The 19,347-nt window shown below is 43.7% G+C and overlaps 1 protein-coding gene and 1 long non-coding RNA gene across 3 annotated transcripts in view; both read left to right on the top strand.

The window, feature by feature from the left end:
• The window catches only part of PTGFRN (prostaglandin F2 receptor inhibitor), a 75,732-nt gene that overhangs the window by 40,453 nt on the left and 15,932 nt on the right, over window positions 1-19,347 (top strand). Inside the window, exons 5-6 of one of the 2 annotated variants that reach the window (XM_082369110.1) lie at window positions 8,937-9,362; window positions 12,320-12,739. In XM_082369110.1, the coding sequence (XP_082225236.1) occupies window positions 8,937-9,362; window positions 12,320-12,739 (846 nt within the window). The remainder of the gene's footprint in view (window positions 1-8,936; window positions 9,363-12,319; window positions 12,740-19,347) is intronic. The other variant, XM_082369111.1, reaches the window with a different exon arrangement.
• LOC309617623 lies at window positions 9,370-11,367 on the top strand. Its single transcript, XR_014238091.1, has 2 exons — window positions 9,370-9,551; window positions 10,136-11,367. It is a non-coding gene; the product is annotated as an uncharacterized lncRNA (long non-coding RNA).

Here is a 19,347-nt window from a genome sequence, read left to right as displayed (position 1 = left end):
GGCACTCAGTAAACGTTGGCCTGATGGGTAGATAAACCAGCACCAACACATGGGTATGTTAAAGTATGTGCATAGGAAAAGAAGAATTGCAAAGAAAGCAATAACGTTCAGCTCAGAATATTCAGAGATACTGCACACGGGCAAACCTGCCAGGAGTGTAAGTGGTATTCTTCTCCTGTCTTCCCCTTAAATCTCTCCTCCTTCCCTGTGCCTGTGACTCATACCATTACAGCTCCCTGGACATTTGTCAGGAGGCGAGTTGGGCCTGAGTACAGCAGTAGGCTTTTTCTCCAGGACCTCCTGATTGGATTCTCCGCTCAGCAGTGATCAGGCCTGGCTTGACACTGTGTGATTCTCTCTAGATCTACAACATGTCTGCGTATGCATGTGGATACCATGCCACATGTAAATTGGGGCCTGCTGAGGCTAACTGAGAGGTGGCAATAAGGCAGGAAGTACTCTCTTTAGATAGGTCATCTTATGTTGTGTGACTGTGGAATGTTGTCACAAAAGAGCTCTTGAGAAAGCCAGTTCCCTAGGCAGGTATTACAGAAAATGCTCAATTTTGCTACCTGACAGATTAAAAATAATAACTACCATGTATTGAACACTTACTGCGTGCCAGGGACTGGGCCAAGGGCTTTACATGCATTAAATATTTGATCCCCACAAACAGTGCGAGTGAGGTACTGTCCCAATCCCCACCTGAAAACCACTGATTTTCATTTTGCTCACAATTTTGAGGGTCAGGAATTAGGGAAGGACTCAATGGGGTTCATCTCTGATGTACATGGTGACAGCTAGGACAGCTAGGGCTAGGGATCCCCTTCCAGATGGCTTTCCCGTGCACTTGTCACCACGTTCCAGGGCGTCTCTCTCTGTCCCCACGTGGTGTCTCATCCAGGCCCTGTCCGTGTGGCTTGGGTTTCTCATGGCGCCGTCTTCTCAGGACAGTCATTCTTCTTACACGGCAGCTGGCTGCCAAGACACAGGAAGTAGAAGTGCCTGGCTAGTTGAAAGCTATCCCTGGGACTGGCACAGTGCACCTCCGCTGTTTTCTATTGGTCAGAGCCATCACAGAGTCTGTCCAAGTTCAAGGGGGTAGAGAAAGAGACCCCATCTCTTAATGGGAGACCAGCAAGGTCACATTGCAAAAAGGGCATGTGAGATGGGAAACGTTACTGCATCATCTTTGGAAAATAGAATCTATGCAGCGGTTAACGCTTGTTCCTTTTATTTCAAAAGAAACGTTTAGAATGGCTTGGACAGAATTATGGCCCTAGGTCAAGTCTGTCCCAAGTATTTTCATCTTGAGGGGAGTCTGTCCCAAGTATTGTCATCCTATATGGAAACAGTTTGGCTTTGGGGATCAGCTTCACTCCTGAAACTCTAAAGCACAGAGTCCTAAAAGCTGGGTGGTTCTTGTCCTCATTTGCTTGGGCGCACTGAGTAGATGAGGGGTTGAAGTTGATTGGGGTCTTCTCACGTTCCATCATGTTAACCAGAGCGATCAGGGCAATGACGTGAATGGGTCTGTCAAGTCCAAGAGCACTTGTAGCAGCTGGGAGGACTACAATTTTTTAGAGGGTAAGAAAAAATCTCTTTACTTAGGATGGATGCCCTACTTTTGAAGGGAAAAAGATTTAAGTTGGGTTGCAAAACGAAGTCCCATTTAAAGCAGGAGGCACAAAAATAAAATCAAGATCAAAAGGGGTAAAAAAAAAAAAACCAAAGAATAGGTATTGCAAGATGGTTGGGATGGATTAGTTACTGCATTTGAGCACTGAACTTGCCTCTGAAGTTTTGGAGAGTTGAGGCCAAAGAGATGTGATTATACAGTCCTCCTCTGATGATGGAAAACAAACAAAAGAGAGACAAACTTTTTCTTGGCATTGAATTTATCATGCGCTTTTTTAAAATTTATTTATTTATTTATTTTTGGCTGTGTTGGGTCTTCGTTTCTGTGCGAGGGCTTTCTCTAGTTGCGGCAAGCGGGGGCCACTCTTAATCGCGGTGCGCGGGCCTCTCACTATCGCGGCCTCTCTTGTTGCGGAGCACAGGCTCCAGACGCGCAGGCTCAGTAGTTGTGGCTCACGGGCCTAGTTGCTCCGCGGCATGTGGGATCTTCCCAGACCAGGGCTCGAACCCGTGTCCCCTGCATTGGCAGGCAGATTCTCAACCACTGCGCCACCAGGGAAGCCCGATCATGTGCTTTTTTTATTTAAGGGGCATTCGATAGCATAATGGACAGTGCTTTCAACTGTTCTTTTACAAAAGCTCTAAGTGATTGTTTAAATGGATGTTTCTTATATCCACTCCCCATAAAAGCTGAAGGCATACATCTTAAGTGTGTGAAGGAGTTTTTGTAAGAAACTGAGTTACTATGGAGGACAAATGTTGCTTTGTGTTGATCCAATTTAGTATGTGGCTAAAACTATAGAGAATCTGGAGGAATGGCTGCTTAATGTGCATGTTAAGCCATCTCTCTCTGCTATCAGATGTCTTAAATGAGCCCTTGGCAAGAGTTGGATACTAATCAGTTCATGGTTGAGCTCTCTGCCTGAAGTCCCAGACTTCTGTGGTGTTAATTGGAGAGGGTTCCACGGGCTTCAGATACATGAGCAGGACACGGCAGAGCTGAGTTGTGCTATTCAGGCTTAGGCACCTGATTTGCATTCTTCCCCACTTGAGGACCGTCCCCTCTTCCAGCCGTGTGCCAGCGAGGACGGTAATTATTTTTCTCTAAAAGGAGCTGTTAATCTGCTAAGTACTTGGTGGAGACTTGAGAGTTCTTTGCCACCTACAGAAGATAAGATTTAGATCCGCAGAATTTTATGGGCAGCTACGATCAGCTGTCCGTCCAGGATTATCTCTGAAGGCAGAAGAGCGATGGAGTCCTGCTCCACCACCTTCTAGGCGTGTTATCTTGGGCTTATCGCTTATGGTTTCTAAGCTTTGGTTTTCTTGGCTTCGTGGGATAATGCATATAGAGCGCTTCACGCAGTGCCTGGCACTTAAGTGCTCTATACATTTTCATGGTGGTGGGGTTGTGATTTATTGGTGTTTTTGGGGGGAGAGTCAATATAGAACGTGCTCTACCCCACCAAGTTCTTAACCAGGTAAGCCACGGGGGTGTCTTAGGGCATGTAGAACGAGGAATGTGTGGGTCCAAAGAAAAGGGGCTGAGCTGACCACACCTAGCCCCTTTCTTGCCTCTGCCCCCAAATCTGGTAATTCTCTCTTCTTTCTCTGGGAGGAGTGAGTGAGGATGAAGAAAGAAAAAAACGGCATGATTGTCACTTTGGGTGTGGGGCATAGGTATTCCATTCAAATAATGTTATCTCTATTGCTCTGAAATGACTAATGCTGACTGCAACCTCATAATAATGGTTCTCCTAAGTGTGGTAGAGTAATAACAGCTCCTTATTTATAGCCTTCTCTTTTTAAATGTTAGAGAATATTTAATTGGGCTTTTTGTTTTTTTGGCTGTGCTGCGAGACTTGCAGGATCTTAGTTCCTAACCAGGGATCGAACCCGGGCACCCGGCAGTGGAGGCCCGGAGTCCTAACCTCTGGACCACCAGGGAAGTCCCAGAGAATATTTAATTGCTGTATACCAATGATGATAGTGGCAACTCTTTGACAATTAGTCAACTCGCTCAGCTGCATCTAAAGTACCTGCCCAGTTCAGGGTGATAAAACTGGCATCGGCAGAAAAAAGGGCCCTCTTCCTCCTGTTTCTTCTGACTCGTGCTTGCAGCCTCTTCATCTAATTAGCTCTCCCAAGTTAACTAAGCTTCAAAAGGGGGGTATTAGAACATGGCCCTGTTGTACACAGTTCAGGATCAGTGCCTCAGCTGTTATCATCCCTCTTGTCTTCTGGGATGCAGCTGGCTTTGAGAAGCATGAATAACTGGGTGTGTAATGAGGTTGTGCAATGCGGCCCTAGTGGGAGCCAAGCCACGGAGCCAAAGCCTCTCCTATGATTCTCCTCCCCGCCCCGCGCTGTGCAAGATCTTAGTCTTCGAACTTAACCTCCTTTGGGCTTTGATTTCGGTTTTGGTTTGGTTTGGTTTGGTTTAGGAAAAGTACGTGAAAATAGTATCTATCATATAAGGTTGTTCTGAAGATTAAACGAGAATGCAAGGAAAGTGTATGGCCTGGGTCCCTGGCATACAGGAAGCCCTCCATAAATGCCAGTTATTAGTATCCTTGTACCTTCCTTACAGAATTGTTGTGAGAGTGAATAAATGAGGTAATCTGTGAAATCCCCCGGTTCAGGTCCCTGCATGTGGTAGGCACAAAATATCTGCTTTTACAAATTAACCAATGATTCGGAACATTTTCATTGTTTTGAAAGTTATAACAAAGGAGTTTAATGACCCATAATCAAAACACAAAGTCTTTCTTGCTGGGGCTTGCACTATGGGAGGCCGCAGCTTCAGGAGGTGGTGTGTAAATGAGCAGGTCGTCCTGGGAGCTAGATTAGGGAGAGAGCCTTGTTTCTCGGAAGGTTAGTGATGTCGTGCCTTAGACTGGCCTCGGTATTCTGTGGAAGGGCTTACGATGTGGGTGGGTTGTTTGTTTGTGTTAAACTTTTGGAGTAGAAATTTACCCAGAAGTAGAACAAACCACCAGCTTCAACAGTTATCAGTATTTTGCTAATCTTATTTTATCTCTCTTCCCTCCCCTAGACGCACACACGCACATACACTCTCTCTCTTTCTTTCTTTCCCCTGCCCCCTCTTTTTTTTTTTTCCTTCTGGAAGAATGTAAAACACATCGCAGACATCATGTCATTTTGCCATTAAATACTTTAGTATGCATCTTTAACTGATAAGCACTTTTTAAACATAACCACTATTACATTCTTAGATGATTTCTTGATGAGATCAAGCAGAATATAGCAGTAATCAGTAGTGTAATGCTTATGCTGAAAATGAGCATTTTTATGCAAAATATTAAATTTAGTCCAGTTCAGCAAGTGTGTTAATGTCTTTTGTGTACAAGGCACTGTATACATAGCACACACAGATGAATCAAGTAGGGGGTCCCAGACCCTGAGAAGAGCCCTATAGAAGGTCCATGAGGCAGACAGACCTGTAACTGAAGTTCAAGGCAATGTTCAAGTGAAGTCCTCAGAGAGCAGGGAACCTGGCGGGTGGTAGGGTCTCTGTGAATGTTTGCTGAATAAGAAGTAGAGGTGGGACAGGCTGATGAGTTCACAGGAGGCTTCCTGTTCAGTAAGAGAGGCTACCTGAAGAGGTCTGTGCACGATGGACCTTGAGGAATAGGCCCAATCTCTGCCAACAAGTTTTAAAATTGTGAAACACCAATAAAGGAAGATTTCCATACATGCACCAAAACGTAAAAGAAATAGGAACCCACTCACACGCCTACCATTCTGATGTAGTGGAGTCATATCTTTTCTAGGAGCGTAAGTCAGAAGGCGGCCTCCAAGGCTGGGGGATAGTTCAGATGACCTTTGCACATCCTTTAAATCACTGGAACTTATGCCTTGTAAGTCCACAGGAATCCACGTGTTTGTTTGTTTTTGCATTAGGATCCTCCTTTTGCGGGCCTAAGATTTAGTTTTAACAGAGAACAAGGAGACCAACCAGTCAATGAAGAGATTTTGCTCTTCTGCCAAGCTGGCATTCCTGTAACTAGATGCGTATACAGTGCAACCCCTGTCCTCTCCTTTCTCCACATTTGGATACATAGATTTAAACAGATCCATCTAGGGGGAGAGGAGGGAGTAGAATGGGGGAATCGGCTCAGTCATTTACTCAGCGCCTTACTGAGCAGGTGTCCCAGGTGCTGAGGCAGAGGCAACAGCGGGAAGAAGCAGCGGAGGCGATGAGGGAGTGGTAACAGGTGCCACCGGCACAGAGTAGACGAGCGTGTACAAGAGGGCAGTGGGCGGTGGGGCTGGACAGAGGGCTTTAGACTCACACTCTGCAGGGCCTTGAATGCCAGGCTGGAGAGTGTGTTCGTCACTCAGTAAGTGAGAGAAAAGCCACCTGCTAGGAGGCTTCTTGAACAGGTGACCTGCTGGTGGTGTGAGCCTAGAGGCGGGTTGGAAGGTTATTACAATAGTCTTGGCTGGTGGTGGCAGAGGGCCAGGACGGGAATGGTGGTCGTGAGGTTTTCACTTCTATGCACAGATATTTATAGAGCACCTACTGTGTGTGAGGCCTGGAATGTGAGAAGTGGAAGAGACACTGAGGAGGGAGAATTGGGAGACTTAGGCACCGTCTGAAGAGAGTGGGATATGGCACACCTTTCAAGAGGGGGGGACTGGGAGAGTGAACGGTGGGGTGTGGTACCAGGAGCAGCGGTTGGAAAGTTAGGAGGAGGGGCCAGCTGTGCGTGTTTGGAGTGAGGTTTTAGCTGTGTGTGTGTGTGTGTGTATGTGTATATGTGTGTCTGTCTGTTCCCCTGCTTTGGCCCCAGCTGTTTCTTAGACTCCAGGTTCAAACACTGGCACAGAGCTGTGTCCGTAGCATCTTGACTTGGTGTCTCCATTGCATCTCAAGCCAATTCACCTCACTCCGCACCCACCTCTGCCGGTACACCCCCCACACCGCCTGCCATACATACACGGACCAGGCACCAGTCTAAGCACTTTCATGTATATTATTTTAACTATTAATCCTCATGATAACATTATGAGGTGGTTACTGTTATTCTCCCCATTTTTACAGATGAGACACCAGAGAGGTTAAGTAATCTGCCCAAGGTCACACAGCAAGTGTAGGCAGAGCCAGGATTCAAATAAGTCTGGCTTCCAGACCCCTGGCTCCTCACCACTGCTCTTTACTGCTTCACGGTTTGTTGTTCAGGTTAATGTGGTGACACATGCAAAGGGTCTTCGCGTTGTGCTCAGAATGGAGCAAGCTGCTGCTGCTTCATGAGGACTCTTGATGATCTGGTGTTCCCATTTGGTCCTGACAGGACTGAGGAGGGCAGTCTTGCTGTGCGCACAACCAGTTCAAGCCTGTCCTTTCCACATTAAATAAACTTGGTTGTCCTTGTCCTCACACTAGTTGCTGTGCTAAAGTCCCACATGAGGAAAGGGTCTGAAACCCTGGATGTGGGCTAAGTTGGGAATACCTCGTCTTATGCGTGTGATGGTGTAAATACATTTCAGTGTTTGTTCCACAGTCAGCAGTCACTGGAGAGGCAGCGTGTGTGTGAGCACGCTGCCCAGGGCCAGGAAACCCCCCAGCTGTGCATTTTAACACATCCACCTGTGAAACGAGGTGGCCGATGACATTCTAGCATATTTCTCTGTAGCGTCCACATCACTGAGGACATTCTCCCATCAGCGGGCAGAGCTGCACTGGTTCAACTTTTTATGGCACAGGGTCCAGGCTCACTTGCAATTAAGTGCTTGTGAAGATGACATTTGAGGGAATTCGGATTTTGAGTTCTTTACATTTCCTGGCCACTGAGTCATTCTTGGGGAAGTCATGATGTTATACATTTCGTTAGAAGTATAAATCACAAAACAACAGTTCCTTGACCTCAGCAGTTTATAATTTGTATGAGTCATAAATAAAAGCAACGTTAAATAAAACTAAACTGTTTGATGGAGGTGATGTGAATACAGTGTTGGCAAATAGAAAGTTCTGTTTAGGTAGAATCATTTGTCTCCTAGCAGGCAAAGCACTACAGGAGAAAAATGTAGCTTTTTCCAGAAGTCTCAGCATTGAGGCAGCAAACATTTATTGAGTGACTACTGTATACAAGGCTGTATGTTTGAACCTTAGGGACAAGACCTTCAAGCAAGGAGTAAACTGCTTTACAACAGTACCTACACAGCTTATGGGAACACAGAGAAAGGGTGTCCAGGAAGGGAGCACAGAGGAGGTGACATTGAAGAATGAGAGCAAGTTTGCAGGGCAGTCAAGAGGAGAGGCCACCGCAAACAGGCCACCGCAAACAGGTCACCCGGTGGTGCAAGACTGCAGTGACTGGAGAACTTCAGATAATTAGATGTGACATGCAGAGGAGGTATTGGTAGAGGAAAGGAAGCAATGAAGGGGGTCCTCATACCAGTTCCTGGGAGGCTTTGAAATGTGGAGTTGCAGAAATGGATTCAGTGAACCTCACAGGAGGAGGGGTTCTATACAAGTGAAAAATAACAAGACTGTGACAGTGGCAGTGGGGACACTAGGAGAGCATTTGCTGGCTTCCCTCCCTCCCTCATCAGAATTTGTGCCTGGCAGGAAGCAGGATGGTCATAGTGAGCGGGCTTTACTAGAGCCAGGATCACAGTGAGCTGCCTTCAAGGTTGGCAGAATTGAATGGGAGAGTTACGTGTGTCAGTGAAAAAAATACCGTTTGGGGGGTTTGAGGATGGCCGTACACAGGAGGAATGATGACCTGAGGGCCTTGCCTTTTGGGGCAAAGCCAAGGATGGCAGGAACCCGCGACACGGTGGGTTGACTGGCCTCAAGAGCTAGAATGTACTCTGAGGTTGGGTTTTCCAGTGCTGTGCCAGCGGGGGCTTTGGAGGTCTCTGGGCACTGCTTGGCATGCCAGAGAACGTCTTGGTAGAGCATGGACACCCAACTTCTTAAGAGATTCTTCTCAGAAGACTCCAACTTCCTGGGGAAACTAACAGCTGGCCTCACCCTCTGGAAAGAGCAAGACCCTGACTGGGGACATTTGGCTTCTGGCCTTGGGAGGTTTTCTTGAGGGGGGATAGTGGGGGCAGTGCTGTGAAAGTTTTGCAATAACAGACTCTCCGAGGATCCTTCCCATACAACATAAAGACTTCCGTTTCTATCACTGTAGCTAACAGAATGGGCATTTAATTGTCAGGACAACCATAGTGCTTGTCTTGTTCCTTTTGCTGATTCTTGGTAAATTGCTCTGTCTGATTTGATTTTTTTTTTTTTTTTATCCTGGCCCCTCTCTCTCTTTCAGAACCAGACTATCAGGTGTACCTGAATGCTTCTAAGGTCCCTGAGTTCTCAGACGACCTCACCAAGCTGGAATGCCGGATAGTGAATGTGGGGAGCACCGAGGCGAGCGTCCGTTTCACGGTGTCCTGGTACTACAGAGTGAACCGGCGCAGCGATGACGTGGTGACCAGCGAGCTCCTTGCGGTCATGAACGGGGACTGGACCCTGAAATACGGAGAGAGGAGCAAGCAGCGGGCCCAGGACGGAGACTTCATTTTTTCTAAGGAGCATACAGACACGTTCAATTTCCGAATCCAAAGGACTACAGAGGAAGACAGGGGCAATTATTACTGTGTTGTGTCTGCCTGGACCAAACAGCGTAACAACAGCTGGGTGAAGCGCAAGGACGTCTTCTCCAAACCTGTCAGCATATTTTGGGCATCAGAAGGTAAGCACTTCCTTCTTGTTCATGAACATTTTTGTTTTGTTTTGGCTTAAGTCATCCCACTGTGCATTTTCAGATGCACAGTCACTCTGCAGGTTTCCATTTACACTAGGGATCCAAGAAATTCACACTCCAGTGACTGTGCCTCTTATTCTCAGCACGGACCCCTTTACGATGATGACGCTGAGAAGGGTAAGTCCAACAAGAGGGCTGGGGCTTGGTCGGTGGTTGGAGATCATCTTGTAGGAGCTCATAGGGTGCCTGGGGTATGCCATCGACACTATGGCCCCGCTGGGTGATCTGAAGCCAAACTTTGCACACGCCTTTGGGAGTGTATCCGGGTCCATGAGTTCCCGCTGGATGCAGGCACATTTCAGATGCCCCAGAATGAACGGGCAGCCCCAGGCCACTGTGCCTGCCCTGGAGCGGTCAGTCACCCATTCAGAGAGAGTGTTCCTGGGGAGAGCTGACAGGAACTTAAGGGAAACAGTTTCTTTGATGTGTTTCCTCCCGAATGCTCAGAGCCCCGTGTGCCTTGGGATGTCAGACTTGTCGAGTCTTTTATCCCTGGTCTTGTCCATCACTGCAGGAAGGCCAGGCCTCCCGGGTCCTCCTTCGTGCCCCAGATGTGAAGCACCGTACAGCCCACCCCATGCTTCTGTCGCCTCATTGCCACACCTCTGAAATCCCCAAACCCCTAACAGGGCCCTCTAGAACTTGGCAAAATCTCCTGCTTCCTGACCTCATCTCTGAATAGTCCTTTCTCTTCCTCACAGTAAACGTGACCCACCTCGCTCTCCCCAAGGACACCATTTCCCCTGGAGCCTTCCTGAGTGGTGGTGTTTTCTTCCCACAGCGTAACCTGGCCTAGATGAGTCAGGTGCCCTCCTCGTCCCTCACTGCAGCCTCCAGGCTCTTTTCCCTCCTCCCTAAAAGCATCCAACTTCAGATCTCCTGTCATCAGATCATTCCACCTCCTCTCATTGCCGTCACCTGTCAACTCCTGGGTCCTCCTCATGCATTCTTTGAAGATGCTCAGCTTTGTCTCCCAACCACTCTCCAGTTTTCCTCCTGTCTTGCTAGCTTCACTATCCATATGGGCGCTGGGTCACCTTTGGCTGCACATTGGAATCACCTGAGGAGCTTTAAAAAAAATACTGATGCTTGAGTCCCACAAGAGGTTCTGTCTCCATTGGCCCGAGGTTCCGTGCAGTCTGGGCATTGGAATTGTCAGATGCTCCCAAGGTGGTTCCCAGGTGCATCTAAGGTTGAGAAACCTTTCATTCTCAGTCCCCTGTCCTCCTTTCTAGTCATTATGACCTCTGTCCTATTTGGATATTCACTCCCAAGCTCACACCCTGCATTAGACATCTCACTTCTGATGACTGAGAGCCCTCCATACTCTCAGTTCCAAACAGCCTATCCTGTAAACACACCTGTCTTTCTACATCACTCCCATTGTTTCCCACTGGCCTGTTTTAGATCTCTTGTTGTGGGTTTTTTTGGTTTTTTGTTTTTAATTAAGGCTAAACTAATCTTGGTCTTGCTTCCCCCTCCATCTCTCTGTTCCCCATACCCCTTGCCCACTCATTTCTGTTCCTTTCCTTTGATAGCCAAAGGATTTGATTTGTTTGTCCTCAGTGTCTCTATTTTCTCTCTTCCTGTTCTCTAATCTGCTCTAATCTGGCTTTTGCCCCAGCTGCTCGTGTTAAGATGACTAGTGATTGACATATTGCAAAGTCCAGTTGTTAGTCATCTTACTTGACTTAGCAGGACTTAACACAGTTGATCATTCCCTCTTCTTGGAAATACTTTGATTTTTCCTTGGCTTGTGGGATCCTACCCTCTAGGCTTTTCTCCAGCCTCATAAGTCTTCTTCTCAGCCTCCTTTGCTGATTTCTGTTCATTTTCCTGATCCTCGAACATTAGGTGCCTGAGGACATAGTCCTTGGACTTTTTTTTTGTTTAACCTTTAGTGATCTCTTCTAATCTCACAAATTTAAACTCCCAAGAAAGAATGTGAATGGCTCAGTGGAACCTAAGGAATCAGTGGTTCTGGAGGGACCCCATAACATACATGTCCTCCTGATAGGTTTGGTGGAACAACTATTCCCAAAATAACCCCAACATAAAAATTTTGTTTGGTACCAGATGGGTTATAGAATTATCTCATTAAAGGACAAAAGAGTTGTGTTTAATTCATTTATCCATCCGTTCAACAAATATTTAAGTACCTTCCAAGTGCCTGACACTGAGCTATTATAATACAGATGAATTCTAATGTGTATATGCTTAGGGATTATTTTTTTTGACAGAGAGTCAGGGAGTCACACACTTTAAGTTAGTTGCCCTGGACACTGGTTCAGAATGTTAAAATAGCATCTCTGTGGAAATGACTGGATCTACAAGTGTAAGCTCCAGTCACTTTAGTAATAATCTGTTTTATAATGTTACCATCATATGATGAAACAGAGAGAGAACCCATTGCTCCCTTGCTTTGCTCTTCCAAGCAGGCTGGTTCAGCTAAGTGTACTTTCCCTGTACCCAGTGGAGCCTCAGAGGGGAGAGGCAAATGGCATTGCCCAGAGCCCTGTCTTCCCCAGTTCACTAGAAGCGAGTTCTCCCTCACATCCTTGGGGGCACCAGCAGCTTCCCCAATCCTCGCTCTGGGTGAAACTTCTCAAGGACTTGAAAATCCTTAAAAACGAATTCTCACCCATCCATCCCCTGTTCCCTCACACCCAGTAAATCGAATCAGACGGCTCTGCCTCTTCCAGCGTGGTGGATTTCAGCCTGCTTACTGACACACGTGATTTCTTTTCTGAGTTTCCAGATTTTCTTAAACGCTATTGTGCGGCAATTCGCAAATAAATTCCTATTTCCCTGACATTGTGCTTTCAGATGCATATCCATTTAGCTAATCCTGTTAGAAATCATGTCTTTCTGGTACTTCATTGCAGATTCCGTGCTTGTGGTGAAGGCAAGGCAGCCCAAGCCTTTCTTTGCTGCCGGAAATACATTTGAGATGACTTGCAAAGTGTCTTCCAAAAATATTAAGTCGCCACGCTACTCGGTTCTCATCATGGCTGAGAAGCCTGTTGGGGACCTCTCCAGTCCCAACGAAACCAAGTACATCATCTCCCTGGACCAGGATTCTGTGGTGAAGCTGGAGAACTGGACAGATGCCTCGCGGGTGGATGGAGTTGTGTTAGAGAAAGTACAGGAAGATGAATTTCGCTATCGAATGTACCAGACTCAGGTCTCGGATGCAGGGCTGTACCGCTGCATGGTGACAGCCTGGTCCCCTGTTAGGGGCAGCCTGTGGCGAGAAGCAGCAACCAGCCTCTCCAATCCTATTGAGATAGACTTCCAAACCTCAGGTGAGCAGCGAACCCTGTTGAACCCTAGATGGAGCTGGAAGGGACCCTAGGGTTTTGATCCAATGGCTTCATTTTTTTAAACAATTTTATTGAAATATAATTCACATGCCATACAATTTATCCATTTAAATATATAGTTCAGTGGTTTTCAGTATATTCACAGAGTTGTGCAACCATCACCACAATCAACTGTAGAACATTTTCATTACAACCAATAGAAACCTGCACCCTTAGCTGACACCCTTTAGTTCCCCAGCTCCCCAACCTCCTACCCCTTGGCAACCACTAATCTCCTCTCTGTCTCTATAAACTTGCGTATTCTGGACATTTCACATAAGTGGAATGTAATATGTAACCTTTGTGTCTGGCTTGTTTCACTTTATTTTTTATTTTTTTTAACATCTTTATTGGAGTATAATTGCTTTACAATGATGTGTTAGTTTCTGCTTTATAACAGAGTGAATCAGCTATACATATACATATATCCCCATATCTCCTCCCTCTTGCGTCTCCCTCCCACCCTCCCTATCCCACCGCTCTAAGTGGTCACAAGGCACCGAGCTGATCTCCCTGTGCTATGGGGCTGCTTCCCACTAGCTGTCTATTTTACATTTGGTAGTGTATATATGTCCATGCCACTCTCTCATATCGTCCCAGCTCACCCTTCCCCCTCCCTGTGTCCTAGAGTCCATTCTCTACATCTGCATCTTTATTCCTGACCTGCCCCTAGGTTCTTAAGGACCATCTCTTTTTTTTTTTAGATTCCATATATATGTGTTAGCATATGGTATTTGTTTTTCTCTTTCTGACTTACTTCACTCTGTATGACAGTCTCTAGTTCCATCCACCTCACTACAAATAACTCAGTTTCATTTCTTTTTATGGCTGAGTACTATTCCATTGTATACATGTGCCACGTCTTCTTTATCCATTCATCTGTCGATGGACACTTAGGTTACTTCCATGTCCTGGCTATTGTAAATAGAGCTGCAGTGAACATTGTGGTACATGACTCTTTTTGAATTATGGTTTTCTCAGGGTATATGCCCAGTAGTGGGATTGCTGGGTCATATGGTAGTTCTATTTTTAGTTTTTTAAGGAACCTCCATACTGTTCTCCATAGTGGCTGTATCAATTTACATTCCCACCAACAGTGCAGGAGGGTTCCCTTTTCTCCACACCCTCTCCAGCATTTATTGTTTGTAGATGTTTTGATGATGGCCACTCTGACCGGTGTGAGGTGATACCTCATTGTAGTTTTTCTTTTTTTTTTTTAAATTTATTTATTTATTTACTTATGGCTGTGTTGGGTCTTCGTTTCTGTGCGAGGGCTTTCTCTAGTTGTGGAAAGTGGGGGCCACTCTTCATCGCGGTGCGCGGGCCTCTCACTATAGTGGCCTCTCTTGTTGCAGAGCACAGGCTCCAGACGCGCAGGCTCAGTAATTATGGCTCACGGGCCCAGTTGCTCCGCGGCATGTGGGATCTTCCCAGACCAGGGCTCGAACCCGTGTCCCCTGCATTGGCAGGCAGATTCTCAACCACTGCGCCACCAGGGAAGCCCCCCTCATTGTAGTTTTGATTTGCATTTCTCTAATGATTAGTGATGTTGAGCATCCTTTCATGTGTTTGTTGGCAATCTGTATATCTTCTTTGGAAAAATGTCTATTTAGGTCTTCTGCCCATTTTTTGATTGGGTTGTTTATTTTTTTAATATTGAGCTGCATGAGCTGCTTGTAAATTTTGGAGATTAATCCTTTGTCAGTTGCTTCATTTGCAAATATTTTCTCCCATTCTGAGGGTTGTCTTTTCGTCTTGTTTATGGTTTCCTTTGCTGTGCAAAAGCTTGTAAGTTTCATTAGGTCCCATTTGTTTATTTTTGTTTTTATTTCCATTTCTCTAGGAGGTGGGTCAAAAACAATCTTGCTGTGATTTATGTCATAGAGTGTTCTGCCTATGTTTTCCTTTAAGAATTTTATAGTGTCTGCCCTTACATTGAGGTCTTTAATCCATTTTGAGCTTATTTTTGTGTATGCTGTTAGAGAGTGCTCCAATTTCATTCTTTTATATGTAGCTGTCCAGTTTTGCCAGCACCACTTATTGAAGAGGCTGCCTTTTCTCCATTGTTATTCTTGCCTCCTTTATCAAAAATAAGGTGAGCATATGTGCATGGGTTTATCTCTGGGCTTTCTATCCTGTTCCATTGATCTATATTTCTGGTTTTGTGCCAGTACCATATTGTCTTGATTACTGTAGCTTTGTAGTTTAGTCTGAAGTCTGGGAGCCTGATTCCTCCGGCTCTGTTTTTCTTTCTCAAGATTGCTTTGGCTATTCGGGGTCTTTTGTGTTTCCATACAAATTGTGAAATTTTTTGTTCTAGTTCTGTGAAAAATGCCATTGGTAGTTTGATAGGGATTGCCTTGAATATGTAGATTGCTTTGGGTAGTATAGTCATTTTCACAATGTTGATTCTTCCAATCCAAGAACATGGTGTATCTCTCCATGTGTTTGTATCATCTTTAATTTCTTTCATCAGTGTCTTATAGTTTTCTGCATATAGGTCTTTTGTCTCCTTAGGTAAGTTTATTCCTAGGTATTTTATTCTTTTTGTTGCAGTGGTAAATGGGAGTGTTTCCTTAATCTCTCTTTCAGACTTTTCATCATTAGTGTATAGGAATGCAAGAGATTTCTGTGCATTAATTTTGTATCCTGCTACTTTACCAAATTCATTGATTAGCTCTAGTAGTTTTCTGGTAGCATCTTTAGGATTCTCTGTGTATAGTATCATGTCATCTGCAAATAGTGACAGTTTTACTACTTCTTTTCCGATTTGGATTCCTTTTATTTCTTTTTCTTCTCTGATTGCTGCGGCTAAAGCTTCCAAAGCTATGTTAAATAATAGTGGTGAGAGTGGAGATAGCCTCATCCACCAGAGGGCAGACAGCAGAAGCCAGAAGAACTACAATTCTGCAGCCTGTGGAACAAAAATCACATTCACAGAAAGATAGACAAGATGAAAAGGCAGAGGGCTATGTACCAGATGAAGGAACAAGATAAAACCCCAGAAAAACAAATGAATGAAGTGGAAATAGGCAACTTTCCAGAAAAAGAATTCAGAATAATGATAGTGAAGATGATCCAGGACCTCAGAAAAAGAGTGGAGGCAAAGATCAAGAAGATGCAAGAAATGTTTAACAAAGACCTAGAAGAATTAAAGAACAAACAAACAGAGATGAACAGTACAATAACTGAAATGAAAACTACACTAGAAGGAATCAATAGCAGAATAACTGAGGCAGAAGAACGGATAAGTGACCTGGAAGACAGAATGGTGGAATTCACTGCTGTGGAACAGAATAAAGAAAAAAGAATGAAGAGAACTGAAGACAGCTTAAGAGACTTCTGGGACAACATTAAACACAACAACATTCGCATTATAGGGGTCCCAGAAGGAGAAGAGAGAGAGGAAGGACCAGAGAAAATATTTGAAGAAATTATAGTTGAAAACTTCCCTAACATGGGAAAGGAAATAGCCACCCGAGTCCAGAAAGCGCAGCAAGTCCCATACAGGGTAAACCCAAGGAGAAACACGCCAAGACACAGAGTAATCAAATTGGCAAAAATTAAAGACAAAGAAAAATTATTGAAAGCAGCAAGGGAAAAATGACAAATAACATACAGGGGAACTCCCATAACATTAACAGCTGATTTCTCAGCAGAAACTCTACAAGCCAGAAGGGAGTGGCATGATATACTTAAAGTGATGAAAGGGAAGAACCCACAACCAAGATTACTCTACCTGGCAAGGATCTCATTCAGATTTGATGGAGAAACCAAAAGCTTTACAGACAAGCAAAAGCTAAGAGAATTCAGCACCACTGAACCAACTCTACAACAAATGCTGAAGGAATTTCTCTAAGTGGGAAACACAAGAGAAGAAAAGGACCAACAAAAACAAACCCAAAACAATTAAGAAAATGGTCATAGGAACATACATATCAATAATTACCTTAAACGTGAATGGATTAAATGCTCCAACCAAAAGACACAGGCTTGCTGAATGGATACAAAAAACAAGACTCATATATATGCTGTCTACAAGAGACCCACTTCAGACCTAGGGACACAAACAGACTGAAAGTGAGGGGCTGGAAAAAGATATTCCATGCAAATGGAAATCAAAAGAAAGCTGGAGTAGCAATACTTATATCAGATAAAATAGACTTTAAAATAAAGAATGTTACAAGAGACAAGGAAGGACACTACATAATGATCAAGGGGTCAATCCAAGAAGAAGATATAACAATTATAAATATATACGCTCCCAACATAGGAGCACCTCAATACATAAGGCAACTGCTAACAGCTATAAAAGAGGAATTCGACAGTAACACAATAATAGTGGGAGACTTTAACACCTCACTTACTCCAATGGACAGATCATCCAAACTGAAAATTACTAAGGAAACAGAAGCTTTAAATGACACAATAGACCAGATAGATTTAATTGATATTTATAGGACATTCCATACAAAAACAGCAGATTACACTTTGTTCTCAGGTGCGCATGGAACGTTCTCCAGGATAGATCACATTTTGGGTCATAAATTAAGCCTCAGTAAATTTAAGAAAATTAAAATCATATCCAGCATCTTTTCTGACCACAACTCTATGAGATTAGAAATCAATTACAGGGAAAAAAAACGTAAAAAACTCAAACACATGGAGGCTAAACAATACGTTACTAAATAAGCAAGAGATCACTGAAGAAATCACAGAGGAAATCAAAAAATACCTAGAGACAAATGACAATGAAAACATGACGATCCAAAACCTATGGGATGCAGCAAAAGCAGTTCTAAGAGGGAAGTTTATAGCAATACAAGCCTACCTCAAGAAACAAGAAAATCTCAAATAGTGGTGAGAGTGGACAACCTTGTCTTGTTCCTGATCTTAGAGGAAATGGTTTCAGTTTTTCACCATTGAGAACGATGTTGGCTGTGGGTTTGTCATATATGGCCTTTATTATGTTGAGGTAAGTTCCCTCTATGCCAACTTACTGGAAGGTTTTTATCATAAATGGGTGTTGAATTTTGTCAAAAGCTTTTTCTGTCTATTGAGATGATCATATGGTTTTTATCCTTCAATTTGTTAATATGGTATATCACATTGATTGATTCGTGTATATTGAAGAAACCTTGCATTCCTGGGATAAACCTCACTTGATCATGGTGTATGATCCTTTTAATGTGCTGTTGGATTCTGTTTGCTAGTATTTTGTTGAGGATTTTTGCATCTGTGTTCATCAGTGATATTGACCTGTAGTTTTCTTTCTTTGTGACATCTTTGTCTGGTTTTGGTATCAGGGTGATGGTGGCCTTGTAGGATGGGTTTGGGAGTGTTCCTCCCTCTGCTATATTTTGGAAGAGTTTGAGAAGGATAGATGTTAGCTCTTCTCTAAATGTTTGATAGAATTTGCCTGTGAAGCCATCTGGTCCTGGGCTTTTGTTTGTTGGAAGATTTTTAATCACAGTTTCAATTTCAGTGCTTGTGATTGGTCTTTTTATATTTTCTATTTCTTCCTGGTTCAGTCTCGGAAAGTTGTGCTTTTCTAAGAATTTGTCCCTTTCTTCCAGGTTGTCCATTTTTTTGGCATTTAGTTGTTTGTAGTAGTCTCTCATGATCCTTTGTATTTCTGCAGTGTCAGTTGTTACTTCTCCTTTTTCATTTCTAATTCTATTGATTTGAGTCTTCTCCCTTTTTTTCTTGATAAGTCTGACTAATGGTTTATCAATTTTGTTTATCTTCTCAAAGAACCAGCTTTTAGTTTTATTGATCTTTGCTATCGTTTCCTTCATTTCTTTTTCATTTATTTCTGATCTGATCTTTATGATTTCTTTCCTTCTGCTAACTTTGGGGTTTTTTTGTTCTTCTTTCTCTAATTGCTTTAGGTGTAAGGTTAGATTGTTTATTTGAGATGTTTCTTGTTTCTTAAGGTAGGATTTTATTGCTGTAAACTTCCCTCTTAGAACTGCTTTTGCTGCATCCCATCCTTTTTCACTTTAGCATGATGTTTTCAAGCGTCATCCATGTTGCAACATGTATCAGAACTTCATTCTTTTTCAATTTATCTTTAATTTTTTGTTATATATATATATGCATATGTGTATATATATATATATATATATATTTTTAAGGTTAGAGAGTTGCAGCCTTTTATTTAGTACCTAGAGAATGCCAGTAATTTAACACAATATCTTGATAAATGTTGCTCACAGAGTTTTAACAAGAACAAAAATAAATGTAGTTTCTGTGTCATCTTTGGCATGTTGTAAATTCATAATGCTAGCTGTTTTTTAAAGCAGCAGTGTGAGGGAAAAAGCACTGTAAAATGCAATCCTGGATTTGGTGTTACATGAAAAATGTAGTGCAGTGAAAACTTTAGTGTCAAAAGGAACAGTGCTTTAAAGAAAGCATATATAAAATAAATGAGGTATAAACTCCATAATGTAGTCAGAAAAAGAAAATATAATTATCTCAATACTGGGGACCTTTTCTTTCAGTTGCAGCTTTTAAGTTTTTAAGTACCTGTGAATCAAATTTACATGAAA

Source organism: Balaenoptera borealis, assembly GCF_965194805.1.
Source record: "Balaenoptera borealis genome assembly, chromosome: 1".
NCBI lineage: Eukaryota > Metazoa > Chordata > Mammalia > Artiodactyla > Balaenopteridae > Balaenoptera > Balaenoptera borealis.
The sequence above is the reverse complement of the archived record's forward strand: the minus strand, read 5'-3'. Positions and strand labels throughout refer to the sequence as shown.